The sequence below is a fragment of the Mauremys reevesii genome, linkage group 2 (genome assembly GCF_016161935.1).
Source record: "Mauremys reevesii isolate NIE-2019 linkage group 2, ASM1616193v1, whole genome shotgun sequence".
Lineage (NCBI taxonomy): Eukaryota > Metazoa > Chordata > Testudines > Geoemydidae > Mauremys > Mauremys reevesii.
The window spans coordinates 8,616,105-8,634,413 of record NC_052624.1 but is presented as its reverse complement, the minus strand read 5'-3'; the positions used below and the strand labels follow the sequence as shown (position 1 = coordinate 8,634,413).

The 18,309-nt window shown below is 44.3% G+C and overlaps 1 protein-coding gene across 1 annotated transcript in view; it reads right to left on the bottom strand.

The window, feature by feature from the left end:
* Positions 1-18,309, bottom strand: part of OBSCN (obscurin, cytoskeletal calmodulin and titin-interacting RhoGEF) — a 297,128-nt gene that overhangs the window by 75,160 nt on the left and 203,659 nt on the right. Inside the window, exons 94-107 of the mRNA XM_039523906.1 lie at positions 17,152-17,276; positions 15,350-15,547; positions 14,483-14,515; positions 14,283-14,381; positions 13,605-13,823; positions 12,780-12,846; positions 11,131-11,160; positions 9,540-9,577; positions 7,851-7,988; positions 6,633-6,772; positions 5,833-6,033; positions 3,074-3,156; positions 2,005-2,178; positions 470-629 (exon numbers count right to left, since the gene is read on the bottom strand). Coding sequence (XP_039379840.1) covers positions 470-629; positions 2,005-2,178; positions 3,074-3,156; positions 5,833-6,033; positions 6,633-6,772; positions 7,851-7,988; positions 9,540-9,577; positions 11,131-11,160; positions 12,780-12,846; positions 13,605-13,823; positions 14,283-14,381; positions 14,483-14,515; positions 15,350-15,547; positions 17,152-17,276 — 1,705 coding nt within the window. The remainder of the gene's footprint in view (positions 1-469; positions 630-2,004; positions 2,179-3,073; positions 3,157-5,832; positions 6,034-6,632; positions 6,773-7,850; positions 7,989-9,539; positions 9,578-11,130; positions 11,161-12,779; positions 12,847-13,604; positions 13,824-14,282; positions 14,382-14,482; positions 14,516-15,349; positions 15,548-17,151; positions 17,277-18,309) is intronic.

The following is an 18,309-nucleotide window of genomic DNA, read 5'->3' as shown; positions in this document are numbered from 1 at the left end:
CCCAAATATGGCGGTCAGCTGAAGCAAGACTCTCCAGCCATACCCTCTGGAAAAAGGCTAACAATATCCTATCATTGACCCATTGTACTAATTACCAGTGTGGCACTTAATTGACCTATTGACTAAGCCCGTTATCCTATCATAACATCTCCTCCATAAACTTATCTATCTTAATCTTAAAGTCATGGAGGTCCTTGCTGTTCCAGAATTGCACTCCTCTGATGGTTAGAAACCTTCGTCTAATTTCAAGCCTAAGTAAGAAAGGAGATATATATCTCCTTACTATATGTTCCATTCTATGCATCCAATGAAGTGGGCTGTAGCCCACGAAAGCTTATGCACAACTCCAAATGGAATCCCTAGATATTCAGTGGTATGACCCACCATTGGGCTTTGCATTTCTTAAAGCAGTAGGGTTATACAAGGCTTAATTCTCAATGTGTGGCATGTACTTTGGTTAATATGGTACCTTGTAGAACTCCTGAATGGCTTTGCTGAGAATGACAGACTCGGCCTGTATCCGCCCCACCAGGTACTGGATGTACTTATCAAAGTCCTCCTCATTCTTAATGAAGCACATAGCCACGTCGTCATCAGTGTCACATTTCTGCAGCTCTGGAAAGAAGGAACTGTGGAGGTGGAGAAAGAGGGACATCTGAGAAGAAGCTGGCATAGAGAAAATAGAACACAGACGAGACAAGAACCTCGCCAGAGCTCTACAACTAAATACACATGATCCCAGTTTAAACCAGCTTGATGAAGTGACCTGTGTTGTCAGAGCTGCAATTGTACCCAGAGGTAAAACTTTAAATGCCACTTGGCAAGTACCTCATCAGACCTGAAATTTAGGCAGAAGACCCTACTGGCCGGCTTGAATTTAAGGAATGCTGGGAGACAAAGGAAGAGAAGTTCAGACTGGAGCAGGGAGTTGGAACCTCTGCCTCAGTTTCAGGATCCCTGAATTCCCTGAGTGGGTGCAGGGAGATTTCCCCTCCTTTCCCTGAACCAAGAGAAGAATTTGGACAGGATGAAGGGAAGTTGTTTTGTGAGCACTGCATGTGAGGTAAATCTCTCCTCAATGGAGAGGGGGCTGTGTCTGGGTTTGATGGCTAGGTAGCTTGGCTACATTTAAAAGGAACATTGTGTGAAGGGTGGAACATTTAGTGGTTGGTCTCAATACAGACTCTGGAGCAGTCGTTTCCTCCCCTGAATGTTCTGGAGCACAACAGTTGTGTAAAATCCCAGCTGCCTGTAAAGTCATGGAGTTCACACCCAACAGGCCTCAGCATCTTCAGCCATGTGGAGGCATTCTGGGATGGTGCTTAGAGGCCAGGGTTGCGGCCTGCATATTTTATGCCCCCTTCTGATCAGATTGCTCAGGCTGCTGGAAGAAGAAATCTGTGCTGACAGTGGGCATAGCTTTTGCAGGATGGCCAGAACCTAAGTGCGTTACAAGCATTATTTTTTGCCCCCTTTTGACTGTAAAACAACAATGTGCCACAATTTGACCCCCTTTGAATACAATTGGGTCATTCAAAGTAGGTATTGGATCTACAAGCATTATTTTTTGCCCCCTTTTGACTGTAAAACAACAATGTGCCACAATTTGACCCCCTTTGAATACAATTGGGTCATTCAAAGTAGGTATTGGATCTACACTGGCTATCTCAGTCCTTAAATACAGTGTTGGAGTTTTAAAGAACTACCTCCCCTGAGAGAAGGGGCTGGAATAGGAATTTATAGGAATTTTATAGTTATTCAATGAAATTCGCCTAGCAGGGCAAAAAATGCTCAGCAGAACAAGAGGAATTGTAAGATTCTGGGACTGTAATAACACTACTACTTTCTGATTCCCATTCCTGTGTTCTCGCTCTTGCCTTCTAAAATGCTCATCCACTCCCTTCCATCTTAGCATTTCCCACTTTCCATGGTCATAACCGCAGCAATTTTGCCGCTAACACTGCAAGATGTTCATTTATCTGCCACGCATCCAGGTAGACCTACTTGGAATGGAAGCTCGCAATAGCACTGACATTTCTGAAGATAGTAGATTTCTGACTGGCAACAGTTTCTGGAACATCCGGGCAGCTCTCTACGTACTGGAGGTGATGGGTCTGGAGGAACTGCAGATCTTTGACAAACTCCTCCTCAGAGCTCAGCAGTTCCTGAATGATGAGGCTAAAGAAGAAACAGGCAGACAAAGGGCAGAACAATTACAAATATGGTTCTTGACGTGCTGATATCCAAGAGGGGCAGGCTCTGCTGCAGCGCGCTACGCACCTCGACTGACCCTGAAGTTAAGCAGAACTCAGGGTGTTCAGCACCTCATAGGATCAGGTCCCCAGAAAGGAGACTACATAGATCAGTGCACAGCATTAGGGATGTAACTAATAACTGGAATGAGGCTGTGGCTGCTTTTCTTCCTGTTAACGCTGAGTGACAAGAGGAGTCAAGGAGAGTGGGTAACTGCAGCACAGTTCCCATGCTGCGGTGTGGCTCTGTGCAGAGGCCATATAGGTAAATACTTCTACTGCAGAGCTGCACGGTGTTGGACCACACTGGCAGTGTTGGATGACTGCGTATGGCCCTTATATGCTACCCTTCAGCTCTCCCTTTATGTGTTATATTATGATGCAGAGCACCCGCAGGGCAGAACTAGTTATGCTGGAAGGGAACACAGAGCCTTAAGACTTCTATGAAATCAAAGCGCCCAAGGAGTTAACTATTCAGCCACATGGCAGTACGCAAGGAACAAGCAGGTTGGACAAGAAAACAAATCTTTCTCCCAAGCTGGTTTAGATCACATGGTATTTCCCCAAACCTAAATCAGTGGCGACTTAGAATTCAAATGTGTAAAACCTACTATAGGTTGGAAGCCTCAAGAGCTTAGCTGGACTCTGGGGGAGGGGAGCAGGTGGGATTTATCAGCAAAGAAATTGGGCTTTCATCAGACAGTCCTGGAGGCGCAAATGGAATGTGTGAATCCTTTGGGAGACGCCTCAGACCCAAGCATCCCTGTTAGTTCACATGGCACTATCCCTAATGGCAGCAGTGCAACCCAAAAAGTGCTCACCTCAGCTTCTTTTTATATTCGTCTTCTGAAACAGAGTCTCCAGGGAATTCGGGAGCTTCCGATGTGCCCCATTCTGGTGACAACTAACAGAGAAACAGGAAACATCAGTTCTCTAAGGAACAGAGCAGGAATGTCTGTACCATGTAACTGGAGCATGTTTGCAGGGTAACTTCAGGCATGGCGCTGTCACATGCAGCTTGTTTCTGTCCCTAACCAAGGCCACAGCCAGAAAAAGCCATTTTTGTAAAGGTTCATAATCTGCCAGTAACAAAGCTGTAGATCGCTGCCAGAGAGCAACACCCTCAGGGTTTCAAACGGTGCTACTTGGGGCAGGGCTTGCACTGGGAGTCTCTTCTGGCTCTGGAAGGGAGGAGAAAGGGTAGGGAAGATCTTTTACAGAACAATGAATCCACATGTCCATGACTGAGTGTCTGGGATCATCTTGCCCGCCTTCTGGTAGCTGGACCCATCAAGAATAGCAGACTGGCCCATACAGCTGACGGAGTTAGCTCTGAAGCTCGTGTGGTGGGGGGTTGTGCTTTTTGGTGCTGAAGGTCCCAGTTTTGGTTCCCACTGACAACTGAACTGGATTTGTTCCGTGGGAGCCTACACCCTGTCACATTCCACTGTGTTAACCTGAAAGTGCTTAAAGGCCAAAGGGATAATGAAAGTGCAGATTATAGTGATGGGTGCCAATATAAGAAACGGGATCGATGGACTTTGGGGTTCTAGAATATGCAACCTGTTCATTGAATCAGGCACATGTGTTATTTCAGACTGAAGAACTCTTGACTCTTATTGTCAGGAGCCTTAATTCGGTGTAAAAAGCAAACAGCACATCTCATGAGACTAGTTAAATACGCACATTTTAAAAACAACATTAAATTAATAAATAACTGCCAATACAAGGGAAAGAGAGGGCAGTGGCTACACAAGTGTGTAGCTGGGAACACGGGGAATCTCAGGGGAATCTACCATGATTAGGAATGATAACTTGTCGTACAGAGATGATAAAACAGGGAGGGGCAATTGGTAAGGGCAAGAAGAAGGGTTTAGTTTGGAAGAAGAACTACTGAGCAGTGTTGTTTCTCTGTATAAAACATCCCAAACTGGGGAGACCCACGTTTCCTTTGGGGCAATGGAATGCTGTTGCTCAAATGCAAATGGGCTGAGAATTTAAAAGTATCATTATACCATGACAAACTACCGTGTCACAAGGCATGATAGGACTCCGAGTGTATTATATCCGTGACTCCTGGGCAAATGCGCTCAATTTACAAATAAAAATATGGCCTTTCCAACTGCCAGCTCTGCAAATGCAACCTGAGATCTGACTGTCAAGCTGGGTTCTTTCCTTCTTACTCACCATCAGCTGGGCTTCTGCAGGTCAAATAAGCCCATGAGTTACATCGGACCAACCCCAGTATAGCCAATACCCCCAGTGGTTAGGGCACTCCCCTGGGATGTGGGAGAGCAGTGCACAGGTCCCTGCTCTGCCTGATTTGGGTCTCCCACCTCTGGGCTATTGGCACTTTCATGCTTTGACCAGAAATTCCACCTTGGACCTGAGAATCCTTCTCAGTGAAAATTTAGTCAAAATCGTTATGTTTCTGCAAAACATTTTGGTTTTGATGAAGCAGCATTTTTGATGGAGGAAAGTTTTGCTGACTTTTTTTGACCCACTCTCCTTCCAGGTATGCCCTCAGTGACACCGGTACAACCTTTGAGGTGTGGCGGGTAACACAACATACATGATTGGATTTTGGTAAATAATTCTATTAATGATACACCAGACTAGATTCCGGCTCACTCCCTCATAGCTGTGTTGTTTCTAGGGCTAATCACAGTAAAAACCAGCAAACACGCAGTTGTCATTGAAGTCAGAGGACAAGACTCTAGCTAGTGTGACAAAGTTCCTCTTCTCCCTTGGTGGGTCCTGCGCTTCTTGGCGGATTTGCTCACCTCAGTGATCTTCCCCTCTGGTGGAAGCCACAGTCTGGGTCAACTCCTCCTGTGTCTGATCAGGAGTTGGGAGGTTTGGGGGGAACCCGGGCCCACCCTCTACTCCGGGTTCCAGCCCAGGGCCCTGTGGATTGCAGCTGTCTAGAGTGCCTCTTATAACAGCTGCATGACAGCTACAACTCCCTAGGCTACTTCCCCATGGCCTCCTCCAAACACCTTCGTTATCCTCACCACAGGTCCTTCCTCCTGGTGTTTGATAATGCTTGATTGTATGATAATTCCTCAATCCTCCAGCAGCACACCCTCTCAGTCTCAGCGCCTTGTGCCGCTTGCTCCCAACTCCTCACATGCACTTCTCTCCTCTGGCTCCTCCTCCCCTGACTGGAGTGAGCTCCCTTTTTAAACCAGGTGCCCTGATTAGCCTGCCTTGATTGGCTGCAGGTGTTCTAATCAGTGTAGCTCTCTCCACTGCCTTCTAGAAAGATCTTAATTGGCCCCAGGTGCCTTGATTAACCTGGAGCAACTGCCATTTGGTTACCACGGTGCTAGGGATTTGTTTAGCCTGGGGTTAACATACCTGTTCCTCAGCACTTTACTGTAGCCATCTGGCCTTGCCCCATCACACTAGGTACAGGGAGCAGAGCTGATGAGTACGTAAAAATGTCCCCTTTGCACTCCCTTTTCAGAGTAGAATTGCCCTCATGGAAACTCAGAGACAGCAGGAGCAAGCCGGGAACTGCTCTACCGGGCAAAGGAAACAGTTTCCATAAAAAAATAAAACAAGGAAGATCGATCACCTTTAATTTCTTGTCCAGATAAGCCGGAGACACCCAACCCTGCCGAGAGGGGCTGGATTTAGTGGGTTTGGTCCTGACTAGCCACTTTAGAGGATGAGCAGAGTCAAGGACTTCCACATACTGCCCTTCTTTCAGAGTGATGACTTCCCTGTCAGCTCCCACGGGCACGTAGTCAGCCGTGACCATGTAGATGTCAAAAATCTACACGCATGAAATGAGAGTTATTCGTGTGCACGAAAGCGAGGTTATGATAATAGCAATAGCAAGTAGGTGTTTTACCCGGGTTAAATGCTTCATCCCCACCATCCCTGGAGGACAGAAGAGACGCATTACCTCCATTTTACAGATGGAAAACTGAAATTCAGAAATGTTAAGGCTGAATTTTTTAAAAAATGTCCACTAATTTGAGTGGCCCAACTTGAGATACCCAGGCCCTGATTTTCAGGAGTGCTGAATTCCTGTAGTTCCCATTGATATCACTTGGAGCTGTGAGTGCTCAGCACCTTAGAAAGTCAAGCCCGGAGTGTCTCAAGTTGAGCAACCAAAACTTGAGACCCCCAAATTAACAGAAGCTATTGAAAACGTTGACCTACGTGACCTGTTTGAGACCATTCACTGGGTGTGAGAGCGTGGATTTATACGCTTAGTCCTATATTCCATTTATTAGACCATACACCTTAAACCACTGACACCATTTTAAGATGGAAACCCTTAAAACACCCTAGATTTGTTTATTCAGAATGATTAATCCTTTCGCCTAGTAAACACTTGTGTGATGTTTATTCATGTGTGCACTGTACCTCCCCTCTAGAATCCCCATCCTCAGATTCAGAGGAAGACTCCTGAACAATTGACGAAGGTCGAGATCTGCCATGGCGTGGAGATGGGGATGGCGTCTTAGATTCGTCATCACTGTCTGCTCCAGGCACTCGAAGTGTGGCTGAAATGAAGAAGAGTGGGGAAACAGGTACACAGATGAGACACTGCTCTCTTGTGAAAATCAAATAGGGTTCAAATCCATAGGATTTTTTAAAATCTTCACAAAATCAAATATCCCCAGGACAGACCTCTTGCATCATCCAGTACATGAGCTCCTGTTAATAACTGTGATGGCATATGCATATTGGGCATTTGAAGTCCCTGAGATTACATGATTTACTTCAGTGTGACTGTAGAGAGATAACATAGCAGCATGTGGGCCCACACAATTACTGTAAATTCAAACACTGTTGGAAGAGCAACAGAACTATGAAAGATCAAACTTTCATATGGACCCAACTCTCATTTACATGAAGGCAACTTTATATCTCTCTAGTCACCTATATGGGGCCTGAAAGTGCATGTAAATATAACCTACTGCCATTTTGAGGCCTATTTATCCTGCCAGGGTGGTGTGGAGCAGCCTTGGTGTCAATGAAATGTTGGCCTACATAGCTTTGGTAATAGTGATCAGTAGTTAGTACTTATGTGGGGTTCATATTGTTCACAGCACTACCTAATTAATCCTCACAACACTTTGGTGAAGTAGATATGCAAATATCAGTAACCCCATTTTACAGGTGAAGAAACTCTGATTAAGAGAGGATAAATGATGTGCTCAAGGCTACATGGCAAGTAATGGCAGAGCAGCGATTAGTGCTCAGGAGTTCTTGCCCCTCAGACACATGCTTTATCCACTGGATTAATCCTCTTTAGTCTAGTAATTCACAAACATGGTAAAACATTTGAAAAATATGTGAAAATTTATTCAATTTGTATTTTCACAAAAACAAAACTGAAAGCTCCTGCCTGTATGAAAAGTCCCTTTTCAACTCTAGCTGCTAACTTTCCTGGAAAGAAGTTCCAGAAACAGCATAAAGTAAAGTCAGGGGATTGAGCTCTATCTGATGAATCTCTTATTAGTGTTATATTATTAGTGTTATTATTATGTGCAAAATAATTGTTTCATAGATGAGACTTAAAACTCAACCCAAAGCTGAAGACTGACTGCTCTGTATTCACACTTGCCATGCACTTACCCTGACTTATTTTTGCAGACACCATTTCTGTGATATGGGAGGTGAGTTTCTGGAGGAATTCTTCTGTTCCAACATCAGCTAATGAAATGTGACTCCTGGACACACCTTCTTTATCAGCCTGACCTTCTACAAGCTCTCCTAGAAAAGGGAGAACATGCTATCAAGTCTGTAGTATGTCGTCTGAAAGTCCACTCCAATGAACCAGACATGACTGACTTGTCCTTCTGAAACGGATGTCAGTGACGCTATGGTGTCCAGACAACAGGGCGGCTCTAGACACCAGCGCGCCAAGCAGGCAGGCGCCCTTTCCCCGCGGCGGCGCGGGCGGCTCTCGGTGGACCGGCAGGTATGATGACAGCGGCAGGTCCACCACCGGACGGGTGGACCTGCCGCGGCTGCGACTGCCGCGGTCCCTCCCCCCCTCTCTCTCGGCTCGGCTGAGCTCGCGCGGGCGCTCGCAGGTCCTCCCCTCTCCCTCCTCCGGGTGGACCTGGCGCGGCGGCGGGGCGTCGAGCTCAGCGGAAGAGGAGACCCGCCCAGGACCGAGCGAGGGCGGCGCTTTGCAGAAGCGCTGGCTGGCCAGACAAGAACAATTTGGAGTTCACACTCCCCACCAGACACAGTGGAGAGCCACCTCTATAGTGAACACAGCCTCTCAGTGGATAGGATGGGTAGCATGTAGTGACTGAGGCAGGAGTCCACTCATTGAACAGTAATGATAAAAATAAATATTGAACAGCTGCTTTATTCCCTGTGGCCCATCCAACCTATGCAACAAGTGATGCAGTCTCCTGCAGAAAGAACAGTGATCATGTAATTAAGGACTAGCTGATAATGCAGAAGGGGGCAGAGTTAAGGTTGTACAGAACAAGTGCTTAGATTCCAGGGTGATCGGTGTGTTGTAAAAACCTTAACTCTGCTCCCTTGTGGGAATGCACTTTACCTGTGCATTCCTAGGGAGTCTTGCCTCCCTCAGGCTGAAATTCACCCCTGTACAGTTGGCATGAGGCCTCAAAACCACTTAAGTTCCATTTAGGCTCCATTTTGAAGAATTATGTGGGATTCAATAGTTGACTATTCCTTATGCTGGTCTTCTGCATAGAGATAAATTGTACCCTCAATATGCAAACCTTGGGTACATTTTTGAGTACACAGCTAGACTGGCCAGGAATGCCTGGAGCACAGCCTGATGTCCTTCCAAGCCTAACAGTTGTTCCAAAAAAGGTGACAAAAGTATTTTGTAATGAGAAAAGTGTGTGTGTGTGTGTGTGTGTGTGTGTGTGTGTGTGTGTGTGTGTGTATAGGACAAAATATATATATATATATACAGACACACACACACACTTTTCTCATTACAAAATACTTTTGTCACCTTTTTTGGAACAACTGTTTGGCTTGGAAGGCCATCAGGCTGTGCTCCAGGCATTCCTGGCCAATCTAGCTCTGTGTGTGTGTGTGTGTGTGTGTGTGTGTGTCTGTGTGTGTGTGTGTGTGTGTGTGTGTGTGTGTGTGTGTCCCGCCCCAAATCATTCATCCTTGGCCTGAGAACCGGCCTGAAAAATTTCGACCCGATAGGTCAGAATTTCAAAAAGTTCTAAGGAATTGAAAACAGAAGGTACAATGGAAACACATTGGCAACCTTAACTATAGATGTGGAGATGAGCCTCCAGCTAAAGCAGCTTCTCCTACCTTTCCTTGGTTCAGGAGGGTGGATAGAGATACCAACTCTGAAAAAGAGAAAGGGGGAGTCAAAGTGTGATCATGGCAGCCATTTACTTCGGGGATGAGTCAGAACCAGATGCCCTCTCACTCTTCACGTGATCTTTGAGCATATCTGGATTAGGACCCAGATGTGAACTTTAGAACTGATGATAAACTCTGAACACAGAAACCACAATCGTGCCACACTGAAGCCAATGGGGTGGCATAGGTATTGTTATTCCTCTTGCATGAGGTTTAGAATAATAGAACCATAAGGTTAGAAGGGACCACAAGGGTCATCTAGTCTAAGTCCTTGCCCAGATACAGGATTTGTTGTGTCTAACCATCCAAGACAGATGGCTTATTTTAACATGGAGTTTTAGAGGACTGCATTGCTCAAGGGCACCGTTCATCTCTATAACACTGGCTGAAATTAGCCCAGGTTATTAGTGACTGAAAGTGTTACCATGAGGGACTGAACAGTGACTTATGCCAAATGAGAGTTCTAGTCTCAGCTCCAGCTCTCAGTGAGTTTATGTCCCCATTGCCAACTGTTGCCCTGGTTTGTAGTTATAATAGAGAAACCAAGGACTGAGGGATATGCAGACTGTCCATGGACCTGGGCACAGAGGAGGTCCCTGCAGATCAGGATTGAGGTATATTGGTGGGACGGGTTAGGGGTAAACTACCACCGCCCATGCTGTAATTATTCGGCGGGTAAAAATAAGTTTTCACACTGTGCAGGGCTGCTAGTCTGACAACTTTCACCAGCACAAAATTCACTCAGCCTAGAAAAAAAAAACAACCCTACATTTTAAATCATGAATGAAGTTGGTGTTCATGAGAGTGAAAAACCAACAGCAGTAGGCTGAGTCAAGCATCGCATGGAAAGATACTGTGCAAGGTTTTCCCACAGCACAGCTCTGCCAATGCACTTCTGTCCTTATATGCAACACTCCTCCTTTCTGGCATCAGTCCTTTCTGAGACAGAGATTTCCATTTGTGTCAAATCATGCCAAGTTGTGTGGTGTGCAGATCCCGGACACATCCAAGATTCATTACACATCTTCATAAAAGTGCTCTGCATTTTCTTAAGGAAGCAATGCTGGAGCCTTCTTACTCTAGGAGAAGCAAAACTAGTAAATAAATATAGTTACTGAGCATTTCAGGGACATAATCTTGACAAGCAAGAAATATTGACATTGTCCCTTTAATTGAATGATTTTTAAGTTGAGAGCCACCAAATTTTATTTCCAATGTACCAGACACAACTTTTAAAGAAAAATTCCAGCTGTAAACCTTTTAAAATGTAATGACTAGTTACCAGTGTTTATTTTTCAATTTTTTTTTCTCCTATCTAGTATGGAAGATCAAGATGGCAGAGTTGGAGAATTATTTTTCAGTTAAATTTTTAAACAAGCAGTTTAGTGGTCATCCCTGTCATCCATTTTCCCCCTCAAGCTGTTACTATATTTAATTCTATGCAAGTGAAATTCAGAATTTGAGTATGTGAATTTTGCCTGCTTTGGAGGTGAATGAGGCATACTGTACGAGAACAAGAGTTTTCATATAACTTTACCCATGTCCTTTTCTGTCCTTGTCTTCATACCTGCCAATCAAGAATAAACTTGTTACTATTAATACACTTATCTTTTATTGGAGGATCTCAAAGCATCTCATAAACCTTCAGAAATTACCACATGCCACTAAGGTACTTAACTGAAGTATTAGCCCCATTTTACACATGGCAAAGTTGAGGCACAGAGTGGGTACAGCCAATATTATCAAACTTCAGTACCCCAAGTCTATTAGGCTTCTAAGTGAAAGTGACCTGTTTTTCAGGGGTGCTAAGCAACTACAGCTACCATTGACTCTGAAAATCAGAACATTTACATTTAGATGCCTGTTTTAGTTCCTAAAGTTTGACATAAGAGAGTTTTCCAAGCCTAGGCAGAAATTCCATGTCAGGATTAGGAACAGAATCTAGATCTCCTGACTCTATTGACTGAACAAACTAACTCCTTATCAGGTCATATCATGAAAAAACCTTCATGCATTATGCAAGCAAAGTGCTACCCTTTAAATAAAACACAGATACTGACAGTGTGCACTGCACATATTCAGCATACTTTGGCTCTGCTGTACTATCTCATGAGAAAACCTTTGTTATGGTCTTGGCCATTCTGTTTACAGGCCTAATTCTGTACCTGCTCTACGTGAGAAAGCCCATTAACAACATGTCTTGGAAGCAGTTGCAGAATGGGGATCTGTATGAATTGGCAGGATTATGAACTAAACTAAGACTAAGAATTTAAAACAATCCTTTATTCTTGACCTTATGTACAACTCAATATTCAGATGTGAAATGGAGCTAAAGTCACATAATTCCTAAGAAAACGATTACAAAATTAACAAGGAGTCCAGTGGCATCTTAAGGTGCCACCGGACTCCTCGTTGTTTTTGTGGATACAGATGAACACGGCTACGCCTCTGTTACAAAATTAAAATTAAAGATAAAACAGAGACACCGGGTGTTAGCTGAGAACACTGGGCCTGATTCTCCACTGCCTTGCTTCTTGTACAGCCACTTATACCACTGCAAATGAGTGCAAAGTGCATGTAAAACACCATCAAATCAGAATTCGTCACTCATTTACACCAGCAGAGGCATTTTACACCAAATCTGCACAGGTGTGAGTACACACAGTCCCCCAGGTGCACGTGGCAGTGAAGAATTAGGAGAATTTGGCAGTGATGCAGACTTTAGCTCCAGTGGAGAATTGGAAGATCTGCCTAATCGGAAAAGGAGGGAAAGGAAATCTGACTGGATTGGAGAGTGGTTTCCTGCAGTGAAAGGCTTGGCACTAGCTCGCTGCATCATTTTATCCCTGGAAATAGTGAGCTTTCAATAACCTCTTGCATTTAGCTTTCCAGAACTAGCGTTGTAGACGTCAGGATTTTAAACACTTGTAATCAAACAGAAGATTCCCTCTAGTTAAGACTTCAGGCTGGGGCCAAAAACCCTTTAGCTGAATACTGGGGGACCTTCCCAAACAAGCCAGCCCCATGACCCACACACACTTCCAGATCTTTGGAGAGCTCAGTCAGTCTCCCATCTGATCTCAAATGTGGGACTGATGGGCAATACATTCTGTAAATCCATCTCAGTGAAATCTAGAGGAATCTTGTATATGCTCTTCTGGCTTAACATACGCTATCGTTGCTTACCCCAGCGTGGTCATTATAACATCTGTCACCATCATGCGCTCGTGGGTCAGAACTTCTGCCTCTTTCACTGCAAGATCAAAGTTTATAATCAGAGGGTCTTTGCCAAAAGAAGGTATTTGCTAAACACTGAGGGGCAGATTCCTCACCCTGCCCAAACCCTGCCCTGGTACAGTGCAGCTGGGGACTGCAGCTCTAATGTACATCAAGGCGGAATAAGGTTTGGTGGAGCAGAGCTCTTCCAGGCCCTGCCCTGCCTTGGCCATGCCCCACCCCCAGAATGCCCTTAACATGTTTCTTCCCACCCCTCCTCTCACACCAGGGAGTGGGGGAGAGGAGGATGACACAAGAGATGGTGGAGAATTTCTCTGCGCAGCAGGAATTCTTCACTCGCCTGCCTCAGGTGCTTTAAGGCAGAGATGTGATGCAAAACAGCCTTAGCAGAGTGAAGAATCCAGTGTTCCTAAAAAGTTTGGGACCTGTTTTCTTCCTTTTTATTCTCTTGATTATTCTTTAGTCTCTTGTTTTGTTTATGCAAAACCTTACCACGCTTTTAATCTGACACATGGCCCAAAGCCCTACACTGTAGACGTTATTCTTACATTAGGGGCATATAATCATTTTCTATCAAAGAATAGTAATAGAGATATACCAGACTCTCTGTGAAATGTATGTACTTGAGTTGTGGTTTGCTGAAATTAAGTGTATTTTCACACTTGCTCTTCATTCAGCAATTATATACACAATATAATGAGGCGATACCATTCATGTACACTATATGATGTTTAATACTATAGGGAAAGTGTTTGTAATGTTGCAAAAATTTACCATCCATAACTTCTAGAGAAGCGGTGCAGATGGATTGTCCAGCCTTGTTAGTAGCAATGCAAGTGTAGGTTCCACTATATTCCTTTCCAACATCCAGCAGGATTAGACTGTGATGCATGTTGGAACTGGCGAGTTTGTAGCCAGGAGTCTCTGGTTTGATCCACAGAACATCTTCATGAGATTCTTCTTTCAACCAGGTAATTGTGGGTGCTGGATGTCCTAAAGAAAAGAGCAAGAGCCTCTTTAACTGTCCCACTGGTGTTCCTCCCTTCTTACCAACCCTGTGTACTACGTTTTGAGTGAATACTACTTTCAACATGTTTGCTGATCCGTTTCCAATAACAGTAATAAACCATACATGAACACTTGCACTTCTAGAGCATTTTCCATCTAAGAGCTTCAAAGCGCTTTACAAAAATGAAAGATTAACCCTCATAACACCCCTGTGAGATAAGAATGTGCTATTCTCCCCATTTTATACATAGGAAAATTGAGGCAGAGAAGAGTTACACGTCTTGGCTAGGAGCATCCAAAAGTCTGTTACAAAGATGGGAACAGAACCCAAATCTTCCCACGCCTATACTAGGTAAGATTTGGCCCAATGAGAGGATAGGATACACTGGGCAGCTATGCAAATTAAGTAACACAGAAAGAAAGTTGTGTTTAAGCTCTGTTTACCTTCAACCTTCACAGAGAAGGTGATACTTGCACCTTTCCTCACTCTTTTATTGGTAAATCTCTCTAGGAACCTGGGTGGCACCAGCTGTTCTTGAGCATCTGAAAATTAAAAAGTTCATGGTGAAATGGTGCAAGTGAGGCTAAGACTATTGAGAAGTTACTAGTGGTTCTATTATCACTGATTCAGCTGCTCCTCTCACCTGTTTCTGGCAGTTCTTCCTTCTCACCAGGACCTGTAACAAAGAAAGACAAATCATCCCACCATGAAACTACATCTGTAGAGAGGACAAATGTCTCCTTTATGTGACTTATGCAGTCAAGCATGTGGTCAGGTGATATCAGAGACTTACACTGTACAATATGGACTACACATAAATTATATTTTTACTAAAAATTGTTATTCATCTTGTTGGTAGAATACATCTAAAAGCCATTTTATAATATAAATGACATGTACAGTAACTCAGCATAAGAGTAACTGAAATCTGTTTTAAGTTTCAATTACTATATCATATATTTGGACAAAGATCATTTTGATAAATTACATCACAAAAACATTTGGACATAAATTACTAACTCCATGAGTACTGATATTTAATAATAATAATAATAATAATTAATAAAAACACCACAGTGGCTCTATACCTATCTGCTTCTACAATTGAGACAAATCTCACCCTTTATTAAAAGTACTGCAGTATTCTGCAGTTATGGCCTCAGATATGGACCATATCAGACCCTTAGTTTTTAAGCACAATTCCCCAGTGAAAGCACTGAGGACAATAGAGTTAGACTGCATGTGCAAGTAAGATCAGAATCAGGTCAACAGAGAGGTGATATGACTTTCCTAAGGACACAGTGGAAATCCATGGATGAGCCAGGAATAGAACACAGGTGTCCTGACTCTCAGTCCAGTGCTCTAAACACAAAACCATCCCTCTACCCTTGGTTTATGACCCATTTTATTTTCCAGAATATCTTGCTTTCTATAGGCTGTATTGGGAAAGGTGAACATGTAAAACTGAGATCGCCACTGGCAGATAGAGCAAAAAGCACCAATAACTTACCTTTGACAACCAAACTGGCCGATGAATATGCAGAACCTGCAGAGTTGCTAATAAATACTGAGTATTGACCAGCATCCTCCTTAATGACATTGAGGATTTCGAGTGCATGAAATTGCTTATTCTCAATCTTCAGGATTCGGTCTGAGGCCTGTAACGGTTGCCCATCTTTGAACCAGTAAAGACGAGGTTCTGGGTACCCTACAAGGAGCAATGGAAGAAGGGGTGACTAACTATTTTGGAGCCTCTCAAACCAATCATACACTTCAGTGTAATCAAAGGTCCATTCTTTCCAATGATGTTTGTTCAAGGTTCTACAGTAGCTGTTTGGAAATCCGATGAAGTGGGCTGTTACCCACGAAAGCTTATGCTCAAATAAAGTTGTTAGTCTCTAAGGTGCCACAAGTACTCCTGTTCTTTTTACATACAGAGAGTAGCTCGATTCTGATATTTGTGAAATGCTATTTACGAATTAAAATTCTATGATGTACTTTTCAGGTTCTAATTCTGCCCCCGTCACATTGATATCTGAGTGCCTTCCAGAGTTAGAATGTTGATATTTGGATCTGATTTTCTACAAATACAAAGCCAAATCCTGAAATCCTTAACTCAGGCAAAATTCAGACTGACGTCATACTTTGCCTGCATAGGGACTTAGAGATTGGCCTCATGGCCATTTAAGCCAAAATAGTCCCCACTCTTTCCCTGGGCAGGAGCAGAACAACCCAGTAAAAGTGCTCCAGGAAAGCACAGATGGGGGCAGTGACATCTCTGTAGCTTTTCTCCTTTATCCACCCAGACGTTGTAGACATTTCATGGTGAGGTCAGAGATACACACAGGTGGAATGGGTGGGCCAGTGGAGGGAGGGTCTAGGTCACAGAGGTGGGTTGGGTACACATCTACAGTGTAGGTCTTCTATAGAAGAGGGACAGGAGATGGGACAACAAGAGATCCCAGAGCCAGGGCGGAGGCACTAGGCCATTGTGTGGCTTTTGGGGAAATCTGCTGGTTCTGGGGGACAAATCACCTTTTTGGATAACAACCCCCGTCCCGGCGCCCTGCACACTGATGGAAAGATCAAAAAGAAAGCACCATGACTTAGCAAAGCTTCCTGTCCCCTATATAGGCTTATCCCAAGTAGCAGACAATTTGGGCCTTAGTTACTATCGCTTGAACTAATCATTGCATAGTACATCTACTCTGAAATACTAATGAAAAGCAATGGTTCATATTGGTAAGCATTATTTTTAGAAAAGTAGCATGCCCACACTTTTCATTCCTGGCAACACAGAAATGAATACATTCAGAGACTAGCTGATCTTCATGATCTAAAACCTACAAAAATTGAGTTACAGGACTAGATTTCCAGAAATGTGTGCATGCAATTAATCATTGTGGATATGGGCTTAACTGAATACTTACTTTGCATGAACTATTGCCCAGCTAGGTAATAATTGGACATATACCAATCTCCTAGAACTGGAAGGGACCTGGAAAGGTTATTGAGTCCAGCCCCCTACCTTCACTAGCAGGACCAATTTTTGCCCCAGATTCCTAAGTAGCCCCCTCAAGGATTGAACTCACAACCCTGGGTTTAGCAGGCCAATGCTCAAACCACTGAGCTACCCCTCCCCCCAGGTACTGGTCATTTGCGCATACACACCCTTGTGACTGCTATTTCAAATGTGCTATTTGAGCGCACAAATTAAGAACACAACAGCATGCAAAAGCATATGAGAAAATCTTGTCCACACGTCCACAGATATCAAGACAGGACTGTTGTAAATGTCACAGGTTCTCTTACCTTTGACTGTCAGGTGAAATCTAGCCAAAGGTGCTCCAGGGGCCACGTGAATATCATGGAGCTCATCTAGGATCTGAGGCAGCTGCTCCTCTTCTGTGGTGGATTCTACTCCCTCTTGTTCTCGGCTAGGTATAGATTAGAGTCGGAAAGAAAGGCGGAATTGGCATAAACCATTTTAGGCTCTACAGAGGAGTTGCACTCTAGTAGGCACAGACTGTTCTCTGACTCCCCCCAAGCATGATTCCTTCTGCCCAATCTCCTCCAACCTGCCCCTGTCCCAGTCTTTTCTCTTTCCCACCGCTGGTGCTCGCCCTCCCGGTTGCATTCTCCTCAAGCTTCTCATCCCAGTCCCAGTCTCCTTGTCCCGTCAGTCTATGTTACCTCCCTCCTGACTCCTCATCCAATCTGTTTCTCTTTTCCGCCTTGCCTCCAGATGCCTCCCCCTAATCTTCCTCTCTGGGCTCTTCATCTAATCTCAGGGTCAGCCCTTTGGCTCCTTATCCCAGTCTCCTTCCCCAGCCACTCCCAGTCTCCCCCTGTTTCCCAGTCCCGGTATCCTTCCTACCCCAAACTTCCAGTCTCCTGCCTCCTTGTACAACCCTTGCACCAATTTACTCTCCCCACCACAAGTACAGCTCTTGTCCTCACTGCATTCAAATCAGGCAGCTTCCTCCTCCACACCACCTGGGCCCAGCACGGGGGTCATTTAGAGCACAGGAGAGACAGTCTTGCTGTTTTCAATGCAGGTGCCCAGACCCAGCATGGCCCATAGCAGCCCAGGCCCAAGTAAGGATGGAACCTTTATTGACTTTAGCTGGTAAGTTCTAAGGAGTCTCTACTGAACCTGCGTGAACTGGGATTTTTCAAAGGCTTATCAATTGGTCAAATTTGGGTAGATTTTCATGAGAACTACAAAAGACACATCCCTGACAAAAGGGAAACACCCCACCCTCTGCCAAATTTCAAGTTCCTGCTTCAAATCATGGGAGCACTAGAGCTTTTAAAAACAAAGTTAGTCAGAATTTTTTTTTAACATTGGCAAAACAACCCCCCTCTTCCCCAAGCCCCATTCTCAGAAATGACTGAAACAATTTGGCTACAATTTAGAAAAAAAATCAGGCTAGGCAGACACTTGGGATGACAAATTTTTGCCCAAAT